We start from the raw sequence: 22,160 nt of genomic DNA on the forward strand, positions 1-22,160 counted from the left end.
AGAAGCACGTTGAAAAAAATGAAAAAAACGACATACTAACCCCTTACGTTTTTTGTCAAAAATCACCGCCTCAAACTCTGGCATTTTATGCCATTTTTGGATGCTTCTGGAGCTCCTGGTGAGTGTGTGTGAGGTTTCCCCTGTTTTTTCGACCAGAAAAGTGCATTAGAAGCAAGTTGAAAAAAATGAAAAAAAACGACATACTAACCCCTTACGTTTTTTGTACAGCCATCCATCCACACTCTATTATTGTACATACAAACATACATAGACCCAAATAATACACGTGACTTACCTTTCTATATCTTTTGACGGTTATCATTTATTAATGAACTAATTTGTGAACACACAATGTGTTTGAACCAGAAAGTGGCGAGGGATGTATGGCCATTTACACAGCTTTGAAAACATTATGTTATCTGTATGATTCTTTTGAAATAACAGTTTAGTTGAAACATTTTAATAGTGCTCAGAATAGTCTTGAAATAGCATCCAGTAAAACCACACAACAATTCAAACTGTTGCAGATGTAAAGCATGCTCAGTTCAGTCGCTTGCTCCGTGCAATCGACTGCTTTTTGTTGATAACATGTTTTTAATGACATCATTTGGCCCTAAAAAAAAAGGCAAGGATTGGACGTGACTAGTGAATATTGCCATGGAAAATGGCCTAAGACTTCAAAAACATGGGCCAGTCAACAGTAAGCTGCATAAAAAGTTCCCTGCCAAAAGGTTGTCGAACGCAGCGCAAGTTAAAACACATTGCTCAAACGTTGTACAAAGCTCTTTTTTTTTCTTACAAAACAGTACAAGCATTTCAGAAGAAATCACAATGTTGGTCCATTCACCAAGAAGAAAAACGGCTCTGCTTTCAAGAAACATTGAAACAAATATATCATGCAGAAACGTTCCATGCGGGAAGTCCACCGCTCCGCCTGGACGACGCCAGCGAATGCTGCTGCTACGAATGTGAAGACTCGGATTGCTTACTTTAAAGTCCCAACAGCAGTTTGGATGTTGATCCAACACACAAAAACATGAGGCTAACAGTCTAATAAACATACTTTGAAATTCCTACGCTCACCTTGATTAACAGTAAATAATTACAAATACAAAAAAAGTGCATCATTAAAGTTACATCATGCAAAAACAAAGTTGTGATCTCTCATATTATTAATCTTTGACTCAGTCAATGCTTCCAGATGCAAATTTACACGATCTCATCCTGCTCCTTCTCGGTTCAGGGTCTTTAAAATGATATTGGAGCTCAGTGGGGTACTATAGTACATTTCTTTGTGATAAAGTCGAGTCATCCCTCGTTTATCGCTATTAATTGGTTTAAGACCCAGCAGCGATAAGTGACTTTCTGTGATGTAAGATTATTTATAATAGGAATATTATTGTAGTCAAAGCATTGACCTTCTAAATATGTTTTTTTTAACCTTAGAGCCCTCTAGGCATGACATAACACCCCTATAGTCATCTTTGCACTCACATTACTCAATATAGTAAACATAAATGAGACATAACAAAGTCACATATTAGCATTGGGAGTTTTGTCTTTTTTTCTTGACAGCGTGCTTCCTGCCTGTGGCCATGGTTTCATCAATATAACATTACTAACACAAAGAAACCATGTAGAATATTTCTCTGTATGTCTTGTATCTGTATCTCTAAACTTGAACCGGTCTCAACCACGTCTGGAAGAATTTGAACAGGTTTGAACCGATCTGGACCTGTCTAAACTGGTTTGAACCAGTCTAAAATGATTTGAACTGGGCTAAGCTTGTCTAAACCGGTTTGACCTGGTATGGAACAGTTTGAACTAGTCTGAACAGGTCTAAACCAGTCCGAACTGCTCTAAATCGGTGTGAACCATTCTAAACTGGTTTGAACTGGTCTGGATGGATTTGAACCAGTCTAAAATGGTGTGAACCTGACTGGCCTAAACCTGTCTACCGGTTTTAACTTGTATGAACCGGTTTGAACCAGTCTAAACTGGTCTGAACAGGTCTAAACCAGTCTGAATTGGTCTAAACCGGTTTGAGTAAACTGGTGTGAATGGGTCTAAACCAGTCTGAACTGCTCTAAATCGGTGTGAACCATTCTAAACTGGTTTGAACTGGTCTGGACAGATTCTAACCAGTCTGAAATGGTTTGAACCTGTCTGGCCTAAACCTTTTTACCAGTTTTAACTTGTATGAACCGGTTTGAACCAGTCTAAACAGGTCTGAATTGGTCTAAACCGGTTTGAGTAAACTGGTGTGAACAGGTCTAAACCAGTCTACACCGGTGTGAACCAGTCTGAACTGATTTGAACCTGTTTGGACCTGTCTAAACGAGTTTGCACCAGTCTAAAGGTCTAAGCCATTTTGAATTGGTCTAAACCGGTTTCAACTAGTATAAACCAGTGTGAACAGGCCTAAACCGGTTTGAACTGGTATAAACTGGCCAAAACTGGTTTGAACCTGTCTGGACTGGTTTGAACTGGTATTTCACAACGGAAATTGATATGATGATATTGTCCAACTCAATTTCCGATTGAGATATCAGCAGTAACATATGTGGTGGAATGAACAGTTGATACAGCATTTGCTTATATCGCTTTTCATGATGGGGGAAAAATATGATACCGATTTTTTTTTTGATATGACATCCCTCGTTAAGAAGGTCATAAACAGGTCTTCCATCCTCTAATTACAGAATACTCCATTTACGACTACTCTGCAGCAATTCACCTATGGCCAATTAACGATAAACCAGGGATGACTGGACTTGCCAGAACTAACTAGAAACTATCCTTAATGATGACATCAGACAGTAGAACAGGATGGTTCCCATGGTTACTGCTCTTAATAGCAAACAGGCTTCAACCATGTAAGGTCCATTTTGTAGGCTTTAGTTCAGAATGGTAACAAAAATGCAATATTGGTTTGTAACAGGAAGTCTAATAACGGACCGATTTGTATTTTTGATGCAAATATAAGCACATACCGTCTGGTAATATGACAAAAAAAATGTACTTTGATATATTTTGCAGGCTAATAATAGCAGCTAATGTTGGTCAGCATGCTAAAGGAGAAAAGTGGATGGATAGTTCAGACGTCAAATCAGACTTAATAAAGGTTGCGTAATATCAAAGTGCATGCTTGTTTAAAAAAAAGAATGTGTTAAATCCTTCATCAGTCTTAACAGTCTTAACCCATCAGCGTCAGCGTCTATTTCCTTTTCCTATTTCTTTTCACTTCCTTCCTGTCCTCACACATCTTTTCATCCTCAGTCGTCCTCTGAGAGAGCTTCGTTCGGGGTTGACGGCCGGGACTTGCTTTGACTTCTGACCTCTGACCTCCTGTCCTGCAGGAAGTCTTGAATCTCACCGGGCAAACGTTGGAACTTCTCCTGAAACTCGGCCTCGATGACGCCCTGCAGCTGAAAAGAAGAAGAGTTGTTTTTTTCACTACTTTTCGATTTGATTTGAATATTTGACAAGATTAAGTTGGAATATTATCAAAAAATTTACATGAAAAAGCAATTATTTCAAAGGAAAATATTGTAATGTTTCAAGACTAAAGATAGAATATGAGAAAAAAATCTTACAAGACGATGAAATTGTCAGTTTTATGGGAAAAAAGTTATACTTTTGCCAGAAAAAAGCAGTCATTTTACAGAGAATTGACTGAAATGTTATGAAAAAAAATCTGAAATTTGAATGTTACAAGACATTTGTCCAATTGTCATGTTATGAGAATAAAATTGTATTTAATAGAATTAAAATTACATCATGATATATAAATATAATATATAATATATATGCATATATAAAAGAGGTTATTTCATAGTTATTTTCTGGAATATTCTACACATAAGTTGTTGGAATATTATAGAAAAAAGTTATACATTTACATTAAAATTAAATATCGCAAAAAATATTGCAATGTTACAAGAGGAAAGATGAAATATAATTTAAAAAATCTTAAAGCTTTATTACAAAAAGACCTATGAGAAGATGTAATTCGCTGTTTTATGGGACAAAAGCAGCAGTCATTTTGCAGAGAAATGACTGAAATGTTATGGAAAAATTAAAAAATTTTGAATTGCACAAGAAATTATATTACAAGATGAAAGTTGTCATATTGTGAGAATGAAATCAGAATACCAGAAAAAGTCAGAATTTTACAGGAAAAGTTATTTAGGCTACTTTTATATTTAAAATTTTAACATTCAAAAGACAAAAAGACTTCAGAATCCTTAATATGCAAAAAGGTTTACAAGAAAAAAAATACTTTTAGAAGGAAAAGGTAATATTTTTAATGAGAAGATGCTGCATTTATTATGAGGAAAAAGAAGTCATCATGAAAATAAAACTAATCTGAGGATTAGCGCGCAGGCCTCACAGCTAGGAGACCAGAGTTCAATTCCACCCTCGGCCATCTCTGTGTGGAGTTTGCATGTTCTCCCCGTGCATGCGTGGGTTTTCTCCGGGTACTCCGGTTTCCTCCCACATTCCAAAAACATGCTAGGTTAATTGGCGACTCCAAATTGTCCATAGGTATGAATGTGAGTGTGAATGGTTGTTTGTCTATATGTGCCCTGTGATTGGCTGGCGACCAGTCCAGGGTGTACCCCGCCTCTCGCCTGAAGACAGCTGGGATAGGCTCCAGCACCCCCGCCACCCTCATGAGGATAAGCTGTACCATACTGAGAATGAAAGTAAACACAGAGCAGGATGTGTGTGTTTGCTACCTTTGGTTTCTGCTCTTGTATCTCCTGCAGGAGAAGGTTGTGTTGCTCCACCAGCTGTTCATGACGCTTCGCCTGAGTCTCCTCCAGCTTGACGTTCACACAAACACGCGTCACGACATCATTTTACAGTCCAGAAATGACCTTTGAAGAAATGACTGCTGCTTTTTTGCTCACCCGTTTTATGTTCTGCACCACTTCATTGACGTACGACTTATTGATCTCCATCTTCTCTCTGGTAGGAGGTAACAGACACACGTTTATATGACGTGTTCATATTAACAACGTGTGTTATGAATATGCGCAGGTTTAAAGACCCCGAGTGGACAAGGTGGTTGAAAAGACGATTGAAAAGGAGGTCATTCCTACTCTTCCGCCAGATGTTTCTCTTTCATCTTAGCCAGGGTGATCTTCTCTGTTCTTCTTCGATCCATCTGCCTCTTCAGCTCCTTCTTTTCCCTGAGCAAACATCATCACTTATTCAACACATTTCCCGTCAAGTTTGGAAGTTGACCGGTGCAGATGTTTATCATACTTGCAGCAGACGTCTTTGAGTTTCTTCATCTGCGTGCTGTGGCTCTCCTCCGCCAGACTGCTCAGTCGCTCCGTCAGCTGGCCGTTCACAAAAGATTCATAAAAAGTTAACACCAGGAACGAAAGGCAAATATGACTTTGCTGAGATTTGGATGTGATTTGATGTTTTTGTCCAAAATGGCCATTTTCATTTATTCATTTATTTTCTGGAATATTATAGACAAACGTTGTTGGAATATTATAGAAAAAAGTTATAAATTTACATTAATATTAAATATTGCAAGAAAATATTGCAATGCTACAAGAGCAAAAATGGAGTATAATAAAAAAAATCTTAAAACTTTATTGCAAAAAGACCTATGAGAAGATGGAATTCGCAGTTTTAAGGGAAAAAAGCAGCAGTCATTTTGCGGAGAAATTACAGAAATGGTATAGAAAAAAAATCTGAATTTTTTAAAATGTTTTTTGTTTTTGCTTTTTATTACAAAAGTAAAATATATTTTGAGAAAATCCGAATTTTACAAGAAAAGGGTTATTTTATCTTTATTTTTTTCACTACTATAACATTTTATTTGAAAATTTGACCAGGGATATTATTGAAAACAGTTGTACATTTACATTAAAAAGCAATAATTTTACAAGAAAATATTGTAATGTTTCAAGACCAAAAATAGAATATGAGAAAAAAAATAACTTGTAACTTATACTTACAACTTATATTGATGTTTTTTTGTCCATAATGCAGCCCGGGGGCCATTTACATTTATTCATTTATTTTCTGGAATATTATAGACGAAAGTTGTTGGAATATTATAGAAAGAAATTAATATTAATATTAACATAACAAGAAAATATTGCAATGTTACAAGAGCAAAAACAGAGTATAATAAAAAAATCTATGCAAAAAGACCTATGAGATATGTAATTTGCAGTTTTATGGGAAAAAGCAGCAGTCATTTGAAATTGTCTAAAAAAACTTGTACAATTATTTTTTTATGGTTTTTTTTATTACGACGGAGAGAGATGGAAAAAAATGAGATGGAAAAATCAAAAATTTGAATTGTACAAGAACTTATATTACTTATATTGAGTTTTTTTTGTCCAAAATGCAGCCCGGGGGCCATTTTCAGTCAGTTTTTTATTGGCCCTCTGCAAATGAATTATAAATTTTTTGCTTGCCAAATGCATAGGCATGGGCTAATAAAAAAACAGCCTCATGCATAACCGAAGTCCAAAGGTGTGTTGAGGTGAGTCTATCTCTAGTTGTATTTTCTCAGGTTCCTGTGTGCCACCTTCTCTGATTAATATTCATACAATTACGTTACGTGTGACCAGAATCAGTGAAAGTTGGAGTATTGCATCACCGTCTTGATGTGTTCCCTCTGCAGGTACTTCTGGCTGTAGTACTGTTCCTGCCTCAGAGTCACGAGCTGCTGCTGCTGCTCGTCCCTCAGAGACTGGAGGCGCTCGTCTCGCTCGCCGTCTGAAGACGCCGCCCTGAGAAACCATCAGAAACAAAGCGCTAAGACGTCGCCGAAGAGCTGTGCTAAGTTCGGAGACAAAGAGGAAATGTCCACCTGCTCTTGCTGCACTGTCTGGCTGTCTTCTTGTACTTGTTGTTGATCTCTCTCAGCAGCTCAGCGGTCTTCTTCTGGTGCCTCCTCACCAACTCCTTCAGCTCCTTGAACTGACGTTTCTGCTCCTTCTGGTAAACTTTGGACTGCTGCAGGCTGGCCAGCGAGGACACCGGGACATCTGTGCAGCATCCAAGACGAGTATTTGAGTCTTCGGTCAACTTTACTGACATGAACGTACGAGAGAGAACATACTCACCTATTAAAACGCTTAAAACCAAATCTTCAGTCTTTGCTGCCGGCTTGGCTACATCTGAAGCCAACAAGAATAGAAAGAACATCAACAAGAACATCTCATCACCCCAAATAATCATTGTGCCATGTCTCCAATGGAGTACAGTAGATCTTGGCCTATTTGAGGTATGGCATTCGCCCCTCTCTAGTTTCTTTTCTCTACTTGATCTGGACCTGTCTAAACTGGTTTGAACCAGTCTAAAATGATTTGAACTGGTCTAAACCGATTTGACCAGTTTGATCTAGTCTAAACTGGTGTGAACAGGTCTAAACCAGTCTACACCAGTTTGAGTAAACTTGTGTGAACACGTCTAAACCAGTCTGAATTGGTCTAAACCGGTGTAAACCAGTCTAAACTGGTTTGAAATGGTTTGGACTTGTCTAAACAAGTTTGCACCGGTCTAAAATGCTTTGAACCTGTCTGCACCGGTTTGAACTAGTATGAACCAATCTAAGCTGGTCTGAACAGGTCTAAACCATTCTGAACTGGTGTAAACCAGTTTCAACTAGTCTAAACTGGTCTGAACAGGTCTAAACCAGTCTGAATTGGTCTAAGCCGGTTTGAGTAAACTGGTGTGAACATGTCTAAACCAGTCTGAATTGGTCTAAACCTGTATGACCCAGTCTGAACTGGTTTGAACCAGTTTGGACCTGTCTAAACAGGTTTGCGCTGGTCTAAAATGGTTTGAACCTGCCTGCACCGGTTTGAACTAGTATAAACCAATCTAAGTTGGTCTGAACTGGTCTACACCATTCTGAACTGGTGTAAACCGGTTTCAACTAGTTTAAACTGGTATGAACTGGTCTAAACCTGTCTGAATTGGTCTAAACCTGTATGACCCAGTCTGAACTGGTTTGAACCTGTCTAAATGGGTTTGCGCCGGTCTAAAATGGTTTGAACCTGCCTGCACCGGTTTTAACTAGTATGAACAAATCTAAGCTGGTTTGAACAGGTCTAAACCAGTCTGAATTGGTCTAAACCGGTTTGAGTAAACTGGTGTGAACAGGTCTAAACCAGTCTGAATTGGTCTAAACCGGTGTGCACCAGTCTGAACTGGTTTGAACCGGTTTGGACGTGTCTAAACAAGTTTGCACTGGTCTAAAATGCTTTGAACCTGCCTGCACCTGTATGAACCAATCTAACTGGTGTAAACTAGTCTAAACTGATATGAACAAGTCTAAACTGGTGTGAACATGTCTAAACTGCTTTGAACCAGTTTAAACTGGTTTGAATTGGTCTAAACTGGTTGAAACTGGTTTGAACATGTCTGGACTGGTTTGAACTGGTATTTCACAACAAAAACCAATATGTCGATATTGTCTAACTCTCAATTTCCGATATCAGCAGTAACATATGTGGTGGAATGAAGAGGCGTGATGAATAAGTAATGAGACAAAGAATTGGTCTGTGTCGGTTCTACCTGTGGTCGCTGCTTGTTGATTGGCTGCCGAGGGTTTAGGCGTTGCCGTGGTGGGGGTGTGGCCTGTGGGGCCAGCGGTGGGGCTGAGTCCATTCTCTACCAACGCTGACTTTGGGTCATTCTTACGCTCGGCGCCGCTGTCAGCTTCATCCTAAGTTCCAAAAACAAGCAGGAACATTTCCTTTAAGACAATCTTGGACACAATAAGAATTAGGTTGTATATGATAACATATAGCATAAGTAACGGTACAATAATGCCACATTTAATCTGGAGGATTGGTACATATGATCCTAAAAATATTCAAAACTAGTAAACCTCGGCCTGCGCCTCTTCCTCTCCGTCCTCCAGCGTCAGAGCCGCCAGTTGTTTGGAGCGCTGCTCCAGCAGGTTGATGTATCGGATTGGGTTGGACAGAGCCTCGATCACATCTACGTACAGAGTGAAGCCATTTTATTTGCAGAGACAAGATGTGCATATCAGGCACATATACAGTAGAAAATAGAAAGTCTGTCATTAACACAAAGATTAAAAAACAGGACATTAAAAAAATAAACTCTTTGCCTTTACCTGCAAAAGTGTCAGGGACGTAGTCTTTGACTTCGATGTACACAAACACAGCCGGCAGAATAAGAGACTGGTTCTTCTCATTCCTCAGGCCAATATAGCGGTAGCCTTGACAGAAGACACATGAAGTCATTTAGTGGTTGAATAAAGGATGCTGGAGGACCCAAATCAGCAGCATCACTTTTAAAGTGCCAACAGAAAAAGAACACGGGTGTCCAAAGTGCGGCCCGGAGGCCATTTGTTGTTCATAAATCAAAGAAGACCTGCATCACAACATAAGGAAGGAGGATCAGGGCCACACTGACTAAGTTAGCATAGCATATTATGCATACATTGGGCGATATAGGTGGTCCTCATGCCACACCCATTTAGCATTAAGACAGTCCTCCCTCGCCATGTCGCAATTCCAATTTTTTTTCCAATTCACTGTTTCACGAGTTTTCAAAAATATATGAATTAATAAATCATGGTTGAATACGTAATATTATTATACATATAAATTATATATTATTATATTATTATATTATGATGATTATGATGATTATGATGATTATGATGATTATGATGATTATGATGATTATGATGATTATGATGATTCTTATGATTCTTATTATTATTATTATTATTATTGTTATTCTTCTTCTTATTATTATTATATTATTTTTTATTATATTATATGATATTATATTATTTTTTATTATATTCTATTATATTAATTTTTAATTATATTATATTATATTACATGATATTATATTATATCATAATATATATTATTATATATTATTTTTTAAATATATTATTATATATCAAATTTTTACATATTGAAGCAAATTGCAGTTAAGTTATGCTTGAAATGAACTAATATAAAAATATAAGGCACTCAAAGACTCTGATGTATTGCACACTGGTGTTACTGAAATGTTTGGTGAGACACACAAGCACCAGACTCGATTGCCGCTTGATTACCCATGCAAAGTCCAAACTCAACTCTTACTTCCTGTCCGTCTCTTTCCTGTCTTGTAGAGAGCACAAGTATAGCAACAACACACAATATTGGGTATTATGGGTGTAAAGGTGACTATAGGGGTGTTGTTTCATGTCTAGAGGGCTCTAATGTTAAACAAAAATATTTAGTTGTTATAGGTTGTAATATATGGAATATGGAATCCAAGTACCAGGTCTTATTGCTGACACTGGAATGATGCGATGGCCGATAAACTTCCCTCCTTCCTCAAAGGCGGCGATCCTCAGCGAGGCCAAAGTTGGAAGAATCACCTGTCAGAAAATTATTATCGTATCACCATGGCAACATTAAACCTAACCAGACTCTCATTTCTCACCTTCTTGAACACGATGGGCTCCTCGTCCCACACTGGATTTACGGCATTGTTGTTCTGTGAGGTTTTGGTCTTCAAAGCTTTCCTCCTGGTGTCTGCAGGAAGTCCAAACATCTCCACTTCCACGTACACGCCCACCCTGCGCTCTGTGAGGAACTGGCCTGAAATCACCTGAAAACACAGTTTGTCAGGTGACACACGTCTTTAAAGGGAACACGAACAGCTCCCTGGAGGCCAACCTTCACTGAGAGGGTGTTGGCAACGATGCCGTCCACGGTGTTCTCCGTGAAGGGGTCAAAGTGTTTATCCGGCCGCCTCATGAACTCGGGCTTCAGCCTGTAGCCGCTGCGACCGTTATACTCGAACATGAAGAGGTTCAGCTGCATGGATAGATCTGCAAGAAAAAATTCCTTTAAGCTTGAACATCTTTCTTCATGATCTCTCCTTAAAGGGAAGAGACAGCATCTTCTTTATGCAGGATGAACTGAGAGGACATGATATAAATAATAATAAAGTAAAGACCTATGGTTTGATAATTGAGAGCCACCAGCTGACAGCCGGCGTTCCAGAAGAGTTGTGGCATGAAGTTGGACGAGTCCACTCTGGTTCCTTTGGGATAAATTCGACTTAGTTGGGATTTATTATACCTGGTCGATGCTGGCTTGAGGAAAAAAACACTTTTCACTGCTGGATAATGTCACATACGCTCCAGTCAATTCAATTCATTTGTTGTTTTTTTCATTGCAGACTTTCATAACACAAATAATTCATAACGCATTTGCTTGAACTTTGCTACACCCTTCACCAAACAGACAAATATAGTCATAAATAAAGCCATGAAATCATAAAGCAGAAACAATACCTTTATGATCATCAAAACATAGTACTAGATCCTGTATACAACAGGATTGCACTGCTGTTTTTAAGGACAATAATATTTATTACATATTTTTTTATGATCCATCCATCCGTTTTCAATACCGCTTTTCCTCACTTGGGTCACGGGTATATGCTGGAGCCTATCCCAGCTGTTTTCGGGCAAGAGGCGGGGTACACCCTGGACTGGTCGCCAGCCAATCACAGGGCACATATAGACAAACAACCATTCACACTCACATTCATACCTATGGACAATTTGGAGTCGCCAATTAACCTAGCATATTTTTGGAATGTGGGAGGAAACCGGAGTACCCGGAGAAAACCCACGCATGCACGGGGAGAACATGCAAACTCCATATGTAGATGTCCAATCGGAGATTTGAACTCATGTCTTCCTGATGTCCTGACTGTGTGGCCCACATGCTAACCACTCGACCATCGTGCACTTTGTTCTATTATTTACAGTACATAATTTTTATAACATTAATTACCAATAAAACATACATACAATACATTAATTCATTCCTTCATTCTTTTTCTGCCGCTTATCCTTACGAGGATCCTCATACGAGGGGTGCTGGAACCTATCCCAGCTGTCTTCGGGCGAGAGGCGGGGTACACCCTGGACTGTTCGCCAGCCAATCACAGGGCACATATAGACAAACAACCATTCACACTCACATTCATACCTATGGACAATTTGGAGTCGCCAATTAACCTAGCATGTTTTTGGAATGTGGGAGGAAACCGGAGTACCCGGAGAAAACCCACGCATGCACGTGGAGAACATGCAAACTCCACACAGAGATGGCTGAGGGTGGAATTGAACCCTGGTCTCCTAGCTGTGAAGTCTGTGCGCTAACCACACGGCCGCCATGCAGCCCACATACAGTACAAATATTGTTAAATAAATACCTCTAACAGTGTCAATCAAAAGTGTCAATCAATAGTTTTTTTTTTTAATCCCACTAGTTTAGGCAGGTGTACCGAATGAAGATTCCAAGCAAACACATTCTATGTCGGCCAACAGCAACACAAATGAGAGATCGTTTTCGAAGGGCATCAAAAAGAGGAAGAAGAAGTAGCAGTTGCCATGATGTGCAGTCGCCATAGCAACTGTCGCTAAGGATACTCGACAAACTCCACTGGTGACTTGGTGAGGTGCTCCAGAGCTTTGGTCTCCACAAAGGACGACATGTGGTAACAGCGGGCCGCCTCTATACACACACACACACACACACAGGATACACACTTCAATGAATTTCTCCCTCATTAAACACAGTGTGAGAAAAGCGAACATCCGGCCTCTTACTTACTCTTGGAGGATTCAAAGGAGTTGAACTTGGTGGGCTGGACGTAGTTGACCAGAGTGGACATCTCCTCTGTGGCCACGGCCTCACGCTCCGCTGAACCCTGATGAAGATGAAGAGAGGGGAAAGTTCAAGAGCGGCACTTCAACCGTGAAAACCAGGGTGGGGTTTTTAACCAGGATGATGGTGATGTGTAATTGCTGCTCTAACATGAGACATCACCGTCACTGACCTTTTTACCGTCATCATCTTCATCGTCGTCATCTTCCTCACTCTCAGCGTCTATCTCTGTTCCAATGAAAGAAGTTGACTGACTCAGCGACACTTCATCTTGAACAATGTAAAAGAAGAGTGGGCGTCTGCGTGGAAGGTTGCATCATCTCAAAAACAATGCAGCATTTTCCCTTTGATTTTTGCACGGTTTTTTTGTGTTCTGTGTCCTTGTGGTGTATTAGAGTGATCTATGGATGCTCTGTTGGGTGTGTCTGTTATTGTATTTAATAATAATAATGATACATTTTATTTGTATAGCGCTTTTCAAAATACTCAAAGACACTTTACAGAGGAATGGAGTTGAATAAAGCAAGTAAATAGAAGAAGACACACCAAAATACATCATTCATTGGTTAATATAATATAATATAATATAATATAATATAATATAATATAATATAATATAATATAATATAATATAATATAATATAATATAATATAATATAATATAATATAATATAATATAATATAATATAATATAATATAATATAATATAATATAATATAATATAATATAATATAATATAATATAATATAATATAATATAATATAATATAATATAGTTAGCGCACAGACCTCACAGCTAGGAGACCAGGGTTCAATTCCACCCTCGGGCATCTCTGTGTGGAGTTTGCATGTTCTCCCCGTGCATGCGTGGGTTTTCTCCGGGTACTCCGGTTTCCTCCCACATTCCAAAAACATGCTAGGTTAATTGGCGACTCCAAATTGTCCATAGGTATGAATGTGAGTGTGAATGGTTGTTTGTCTATATGTGCCCTGTGATTGGCTGGCGACCAGTCTAGGGTGTACCCCGCCTTAATATAATATAATATAATAATTTACTACTGCAACCATTAGAGGGTGTTGTATACTACGTGTCCGCCATCTGTTCTCTGTAGCCGGCTAAATATAGAGCCACAACAGTCCTGATTGGCTGATTAAGTTCTGTGTTCTGATTGGCTGTTTCCTATTATATGATCAATGGTTGCTATCAATCCTACATGCTGAATGAAAGCATAATTTACACAGCTGTAAATTAATATTTGGTTCATAGAGGAGAATAGGAATCAAGGAATATGTCATAACACGGATACAAAAACGATACAGCCTAACGGCGGGAGTCACTTAATTTATTGTCCAATCTTGTAAATTGATCATTAAAATATGTGCCTTGTGTAACGTACCTCCCGTGTTGGGGCAAGGAGACACCGGCTCGTGGCCCTGATTGGACGGCTGCTCCGTCAGCCTCTTGGCGTCAGCGCTATTGGAGGCTTTGTGTGACTTCTTGTTCTTGATGAGAATTTTGCCCATTAACTCCTGAGGACTGGGCAGCGGCACACCCGACTCCAGCTATTTATAAAAGGGTTTTAAAGCGATCAGGACAAAACTGCAACTGTATTTTATCTTGTGTATTTGTGTGTGTTCTTACAGGGTATTTGTCCAGTGGGTCAATCAGTAAGGCCTCCCCAAAGATTGATCGACAATATTCAGCCATCTTAGCCTGTTGCTTCAACCTGACAGATGAGAGAAAGATATTTCAGCGTGTGAAGAGGAACACAAATAATGTAAAACAATGTGAGTATTGTGAAAATTAATCCTTACGAGTCAACGTGATTCTCAAAAGATAAGATAACCGGGAAAGGCGATGTCTTGAAGGCGCACTCTGCAATGGCCTCAATCACTTCCTAGGAATGAAAAAACACTTTTTAACGAATTAATTAATCTGTAACTACAGGATAATAATAAGTAACAACAGGAAAAAGTGACAATAAGTACAACATAATGCAATATTCTGTACATTGTTTCGCTGTTTATAGTCCTAAATTGACATGCTGCCATGATCCAGCTCAGTGCACTGGCTGAGTGCACTCAGTCAGTAAGCTGGGCTTGTGCACTAAGTCGAGAGGCGATGCTCGCGGCAGTCTAATCTTATTTTTCTGACCTGTATTTGATGAGGAAATTAATAAGATGTTCATAATGACAATGCCCTGTGATTGGCTGGCGACCAGCCCAGTGTGTACCCCGCCTCTCGCCCGAAGACAACTGGGATAGGCTCCAGCACTTCCGCGACCCTCGTGAGGAAAAAGCGGTAGAAAATGAATGAATGAATGAATAATGACGATGATATGTGCCCTGTGATTGGCTGGTGACCAGTCCAGTGTGTACCCCGCCTCTCGCCCGAAGACAACTGGGATAGGCTCCAGCACCCCCGCGACCCTCGTGAGGAAAAAGTGGTAGAAAATGAATGAATGAATAATGACGATGATATGTGCCCTGTGATTGGCTGGCGACCAGTCCAGTGTGTACCACGCCTCTCGCCCGAAGACAACTGGGATAGGCTCCAGCACCCCCACGACCCTCGTGAGGAAAAAGCGGTAGAAAATGAATGAATGAATAATGACGATGATATGTGCCCTGTGATTGGCTGGCCACCAGTCCAAGGTGTACCCCGCCTCTCGCCCGAAGACAACTGGGATAGGCTCCAGCACCCCCGTGACCCTCGTGAGGAAAAAGCAGTAGAAAATGAATGAATGAATAATGACGATATGTGCCGTGTGATTGGCTGGCGACCAGTCCAGTGTACCCCGCCTCTTGCCCGAAGACAACTGGGATAGGCTCCAGCACCCCCGCGACCCTCGTGAGGAAAAAGCAGTAGAAAATGAATGAATGAATAATGACGATGATATGTGCCATGTGATTGGCTGGCGACCAGTCCAGTGTGTACCCTGCCTTTCGCCCGAAGACAACTGGGATAGGCTCCAGCCCCCCGCGACCCTCGTGAGGATAAATTAATGGATAATGACGATGATAATTTGACCAAAAATCAGCAAATTTGCTTGACAATGAAAACAATCTATGGATCTATTTCACCTATTATATTAAATCTGATCTTGAACCACATCTTGACTGTTTTATTTCACCTCATAAAACCTCAGACAAACTGAGCGTACCGTCTATCTGAAGAGACAGGAAGTGTGTCTGTGTCTGTGTGTGTGCGTCATCACCTTGAAACAGATCTCAGAGGTCATGGTGAAGCCGTGCGTGATGACAGGCTCCTCCTCGGCAGTCCTTCCTTTCCAAACGTCTAACTCCACACAGCGACACCCGGCCAGCAGAACCTGCCGGTACATCTCCACCGAGGAGCTCCCCGCGAGCTGACCCGCTGTAACAACATACTGCGTTAAACATCAATGAGAAGACACCGTAAATGTGTGTGTGTGTGTGTACCTGTCAGGTAGGTGTTGTGAGAGGAGTTGACAAAGTAGTGAGACAGAGGGAAGCTCATGTCCTCAGATTGATCCAGTTTGTCTGGTGGGATGATGCCGTTCTCGTCACTGGAAAGATAACTGGAAAACGCCTGCACGGAGATGAGACCTACACAACACACACATTATATACACACATTGAATAGACACATTTATTGCATATGTGTGTGTGTGTGTGTATACCCTGCTCCAGCAGTGGTTTGTCCTGTTGGTGTCGATCAAGCAACGTTTGGGTCTGAGCGGGTCGTAGAGGCGGGTAGAGGATCTCGTTGAGTCTTGGGTCTCTCTGCTTATTGTTGATGAATTCTGTCATCTGATCCACTGACATCGTCCCGCCATCGCCTCCCCTATATTATAATAATGTATTTATTTTATTTTTACAACATGCTGAAGGCGGCGGCACGGCGGTCGAGTGGTTGGCGCGCAGACCTCACAGCTAGGAGACCAGGGTTCAATTCCGCCCTCGGCCATCTCTGTGTGGAGTTTACATGTTCTCCCCGTGCATGCTAGGTTAATTGGCGACTCCAAATTGTCCATAGGTATGAATGTGAGTGTGAATGGTTGTTTGTCTATATGTGCCCTGTGATTGGCTGTCCAGGGTGTACCCTGCCTCTCGCCCGAAGACAGCTGGGATAGGCTCCAGCATCCCTCGTGAGGAAAAAGCGGTAGAAAATGAATGAATGAATGAATGAACATGCTGAAGGCGAATAAAAAGCAAGCTGCAGGTCTAAAATGGCCCCCGAGCTGTCACTTGTTGCTAGGCAGAATTCCGGTGCAGCCAACCTCAATAAAAATGGCCTATTGGTGACAATGTTTCCACTGCTTAGCTTTTTCCACCACATTCTGCTGGATGTGTAACGTATTTAAGTTCATTCACTCACTGCAGTTTAAAGATGTTTCCGAGCTCAGGCCGAGGACAAAGGTGGTCCAGGAAGCTCTTGTAGACCTCCAGAGTGAAGTCCTCCAGTTTGATGCCGTCACCCTGTAAAGCAGAGAGGAACATCAACACGGCATTGTCACTTTCCTGTCTCCTCCAGTTTAAAGAGGAACGTTTGTGAGGCTGAGCACACATTCTGACGTGCTGACTTAAAATGTTTGCCGATGAGATATCGGTGTGCTCATCTGCCCTCTTCATGCACCGTGAGTCACAGCGGAGAGGAACGTCAGATGAAAGCCATCAGATTAAAAACAGCGTAAAGGAGGAGAGAAACCCCAACACTCAAGAGAACATCAACGTTTTCAGATCAATGCGTGAACGACTACCATCTAACTACATCACATTTGAAACAGTCTCAGCATTTTTAATAGTCAGATACAGGACAATGTAATATGATCTTACAGTAACACTAATAATAAAAACCTTAAACTGGCTTTGTTACAGCTTCTATTTCTTCTCATCGCTAATATTGTGACTGTGACATGGGCCAGCACTACTGATTCTGAAGGCACTGGGAAAATTACATTGACATGGCAACACTTAGAAGCTCAACTCTGATTGGACAAAACAATGTAACGTATATGTAATGCAGTCAAGAGACACGTTACTAAATAAAAATAATAGCCTGTTGGGACTCAATTAATGGGGGTCGGGGGGTGAGGTGTTACCCGTCCATAAGGCAGGCGGCAGCTCTCCAGGGCGTTCTCCACCCGCTTCCTGTCCAACGAAAACAACCGAACGATGCTGCAAATAAACAAAAAAAATTATATCAATTATTATTGTTTTGGGGCTGCACGGTGACCGAGTGGTTAGCGCGCAGGCCTCACAGCTAGGAGACCCGAGTTCAATTCCACCCTCGGCCATCTCTGTGTGGAGTTTGCATGTTCTCCCCGTGCATGCGTGGGTTTTCTCCGGGTACTCCGGTTTCCTCCCACATTCCAAAAACATGCTAGGTTAATTGGCGACTCCAAATTGTCCATAGGTATGAATGTGAGTGTGAATGGTTATTTGTCTATATGTGCCCTGTGATTGGCTGGTGACCAGTCCAGGGTGTACCAGCTGGGATAGGCTCCAGCACGACCCTCGTGAAGATAAGTGGTAGAAAATGAATGAATGAATGAATGAATGAATCAAATTGAGTGGTATTTAAGCCCCAAATCTCATTGTTTTTTTTAAACGTCCAATTTACTCTTGGTGGTACAAAATGCTTCCATAGCATGATGACGCCCGATTTAAAAGTGCATACAAGTCTTTGAATGGTATACACCTGACTGGCAATGGAGTAAACCTTCTTCCTGCCTGTTTAGAGGTGAGAGGTTAGAAAAAAAGGAAAACCAACCAAGGCAAGAAAACGTGTGTAATTGAGTGGACTCAAACCCGAGCCTGTTGATGTGGAATGGTCCCATGCTTGATATGCAGTAGCTGTACCCCCCCGCCCCCCCCACTCTACCAAGCGTCTTCTCCTCTGTCTCATCATGGCTTCCAGGCTGCGGCCACAGCAGCTGTCCTTCATGTGCGTGTTCTCCGTCACATGCGCTGTCGCTGATTGCTTACCAGGTCAGTGCTGAATTAAGCACCTTCATGGATCCTGTCCCTGTTTTTGCTTTCCCAAGTGCACGTGGAATGAAATTTATTTTTGGAAGCGGGAGACAAGGAAAGAGCAAAGTTAAAAGTTTGCGCACGTCTCTGCAGGTTTGCTCGGCCTTCGTTGAAAGACGCTAAAACAGCAGCCGCTGACATGAGATGAGACGAGATGAGATGAGATTCTACAGGTAAGAAACATCCGGAACTCACTTTTTGACGGGAATCCTGCCTTCTGCATTGGGCTGGAGAGTCAACTTGACGTATCTGCAACAGCATGGCCACAAATGTGCATTTTCATCACTTTGTGTGTTGAAGTGTTGATGGTAATATGAGAGACTCACGCTTTAAGGAGACTGTGGTCTCTATTGAGGTTGTGGCTCAGCAGGTTGGAAGACAGAGAGAAGAGTTCCTCACACCACGCCTAAGCAAAACATAATTATTTCTCTGCCGATTATCCATCCATCCATCCAATTCATCACGTACCTTAGCTTCCTCCTCTTGAGCCGCAATGAAGTTCAGCTGGTTGACATTGACGATGTCTGAAGCCGTCACCACGGTAACCATGCGGTTCTCCAGGCGGCCGACCAGATTGCCCACATCCAGCAGCTCCCGCAATTTTGCCTCCTATTGGTGCACGCAAACAGTCAGCGGTAAATGCATCAAGCGTCCACAACCCTGCTAAACTCGACCTCAACTCAGCATACAAATTCATTATCACAGCAACTTTTCCGACTCAGAGGTGAGCGTAAGGTCACAGAGAAGCAGTGGCATATCTGAAGAGGCTTTCGCAAAGAGAGGTTAAGAGGTGAAGAGGCCAAACTACCTTCTGCGTTTTGGTGCTTCTGCCTGTTCTGACATCTTTCACAAGGGTCAAGTCCAGCAACTCTGTCTCCTGAAAGAAACCCACACACACACACACACACACACACACACACACACACACAGAGTCAGCTACACAGCATCCTGTTCCCTGAGGCGCTAAGCTGGGTGAGTGTGTTGGCAATCAATGATAATAAGCACCTTTCGGAGTGTGGGATCATGCGCTCACTTTCTCTTCCTGTGTACTGTGGAACATCTTAACTCCTAGACGGGATGTTAACGTGAGGTAGGTGGAATGCACTTTCAAATTAAAACTTAACACTATTTTATTAATATGAATACCGATTCACTTCTTTTTACGCTTTAAAAGGTGACTTTAAATGTGTTTTATTTGTATTTGTCAGCCCAAATACGCATACAGCGGTACCGTGGTTAACGTCTGCAGCGGTTAATGGGTTTTTTTGGTTAACAAAAATTTTGCCTTGGTTTGCATTCACTTGCTTGTTTACGCCACCATCTTTGACTACAAGCACAAGACGAAATGTTGTGATACTTGGACGTAATCGTGCAATGCATTGTGGGCCGCCGTTGCCATTTTAGAGTCATAGAGACCTAAACGACGTGAACTGTATCGAAACCACGGTGCAAGACCTCAGAATTTTCAGAAATTACAGAAGTATGTATATATGACAAAAATTGCTGTCTGTACACACACACACATATAAGTATGTGTGTATATATAAGTATGTATATATATACATATATACTTATATACTTATATATATATATAAGCATGTGTGTGTGTAATGTTGAGTTATTTTTCATGTGTAATCATTCTTGCAGATTTTTTGCATGTAAAACTATATTTATTATCTATAAAATGTGTCTTATGTTAACATTTTTCACTTTTCACTTAATTGCATTTACATCATTTTCTATGGCAAATGTTATTTTGGTTAGAGTCAGTTTTGGTTTGAGTCCGACCTTCTGAAACAGATGTGTGTGTGCTGCACCTTGTTCTGGTCAGTCCAGTACAGATAAAGTCCATGTTGGTCCACATGAAGAGTCACAGGAGTCACAGTGGAAAGATCCTGGAAGAAGTTAAAAAAAAAAAAAAAACACAGAAAAACAAGCTTTTGAAAGGAAAGAAAATGGGCTCCAGGATGGATCCCTGGGGTACCTCATAATTAATTGCAGTGCTGTATTTACAACATATATTACAATGAAAATGGATACATGCAACAATAAATTAACTAATTTATCATCATGCAAAAGATGAGTATTATAGACATGTACATTTAATCAAATATAATAAAATATAATATAATATAATGTAATACAAATATCAGGTGTACGGTCTACATGTTATTTTTGGAAGAAACATGATTCATTTTGTGTTTAAATGTGTCTTTCAGTCATCAATTTTGCCAAAGAAGAGCACATTGATTACTGTGTAGCTTCTACATGCAGATGAATAGAAACCAGAAGAACGAAAATGAGCTCAATGTCAACAGTTGTCATGGAAACTGACTTAAAAAAAACAACATGTAAAGCTCAGCTTGTATTCAAAAAGAAGACAAAATATCCAAAACACACACATGCACACACTTTTGATTCAACAGCGCCACCGGTCCTCATGCGTGTCACACTCATACAACGTATCTCACATCATACATCAGGGCTGTTTAGGTAAGGGTAGCCATGCCAGTTACCATGGCAACCATTGTGAAGGCACTCCAACATGCCAACACACACCTGACTGGCATGTAATCAACAGGTGCTCTCAGCCATGAGATGATAAACAAATAAAAGAAAATAAACAAATAAACATTAACATTATCTTCTGCAGCTCATCTTACAGTTTTTTTATGATTCATAAAATACTACATAGATACAGTACACCAAAACATTTAAAATACTTATGCAATCAGCATCATCCTACCTCATCCCATTTAATGAAGTTGCTTCCTTTCCTCAGCGTGTGGGACACGGCGGGAGGTTGGAGTTTCAAGGCGTGGACCCCCGGCTGGGCGCTCGCCATGGCTTCACACGTGTGCTACCCTCAACCGGCACCCCTAAAGCCCCACTCCGGGCCCACGGACTTAAATGTGGTTCTGCATGTTTGTCAGGCGCAAGCTTCAAACTCCCTCACAAGTCAGGCAAGGATGAATTGACGGGCTGCAGCATCACCCTCAGCATCTTCTGCTTCTCTGCCTGCCACTATCCTCCCCCCCCCCTCCCCTCCCCTCTCCGCTGCATCTCACTGAAAGACAGACTGGAGCAGATGCCTTTGTGGGAGACAGCAACATACGTGCACGTGTGTGTGTGTGTGTGTGTGTGTGCGCACTGCCTCCACAAATTGACTCATCCGCGACATGCGCACATCTTCCTACAGATGGGGGAGGGACGAGAGGGAAAGCAGTGGCGATGGAGAGGTGGAAAGAAAGCAGCAGCGTGGGAGAGATGGAGAGGAAGAGGAGGAGAGGAAAAGGGAAAGAGTGGGCGACTTGGGGGGAGGCGGAACCAAAGCTGAAAGGGGGATTTGGGTCAAACGAGGCCGGTTTCATAGAGAGGCTCATTGACTTCTGATGGTTTGGGTCAACAGGTGTCATTGCTGCATGCTGGATCG

General features: G+C 41.1%; 1 protein-coding gene across 2 annotated transcripts; it reads right to left on the reverse strand.

Moving 5' to 3' along the window:
- Positions 1 to 280: 280 nt before the first annotated feature.
- On the reverse strand, positions 281 to 21,793 carry LOC131108201 (1-phosphatidylinositol 4,5-bisphosphate phosphodiesterase beta-1-like). Of its 2 annotated transcripts, XM_058059046.1 has the most exons (32): positions 21,474 to 21,792; positions 20,545 to 20,622; positions 19,536 to 19,604; positions 19,196 to 19,336; positions 19,054 to 19,133; positions 18,923 to 18,976; positions 17,797 to 17,872; positions 17,073 to 17,173; positions 16,375 to 16,538; positions 16,154 to 16,300; positions 15,931 to 16,088; positions 14,528 to 14,610; positions 14,355 to 14,439; positions 14,110 to 14,275; positions 12,886 to 12,941; positions 12,660 to 12,756; positions 12,476 to 12,560; positions 10,987 to 11,111; positions 10,704 to 10,858; positions 10,468 to 10,635; positions 10,303 to 10,402; positions 9,131 to 9,235; positions 8,879 to 8,991; positions 8,563 to 8,713; positions 7,107 to 7,160; positions 6,851 to 7,028; positions 6,638 to 6,770; positions 5,275 to 5,351; positions 5,109 to 5,198; positions 4,917 to 4,974; positions 4,743 to 4,829; positions 281 to 3,428 (listed from the first exon to the last, which is right to left on the reverse strand). In XM_058059046.1, exons 1-32 carry the CDS (start codon positions 21,570 to 21,572, stop codon positions 3,276 to 3,278), a joined length of 3,486 nt encoding a protein of 1,161 aa, XP_057915029.1. In that variant the 5' UTR covers positions 21,573 to 21,792; the 3' UTR covers positions 281 to 3,275. The 2 variants fall into 2 exon arrangements, 1 of the variants encoding a protein (XP_057915029.1); XR_009120430.1 differs by lacking the exon at positions 281 to 3,428 and having other exon boundaries at positions 4,782 to 4,829; positions 5,057 to 5,198; positions 21,474 to 21,793.
- Positions 21,794 to 22,160: the final 367 nt, after the last annotated feature.

The sequence above is a fragment of the Doryrhamphus excisus genome, chromosome 20 (assembly GCF_030265055.1).
Source record: "Doryrhamphus excisus isolate RoL2022-K1 chromosome 20, RoL_Dexc_1.0, whole genome shotgun sequence".
NCBI lineage: Eukaryota > Metazoa > Chordata > Actinopteri > Syngnathiformes > Syngnathidae > Doryrhamphus > Doryrhamphus excisus.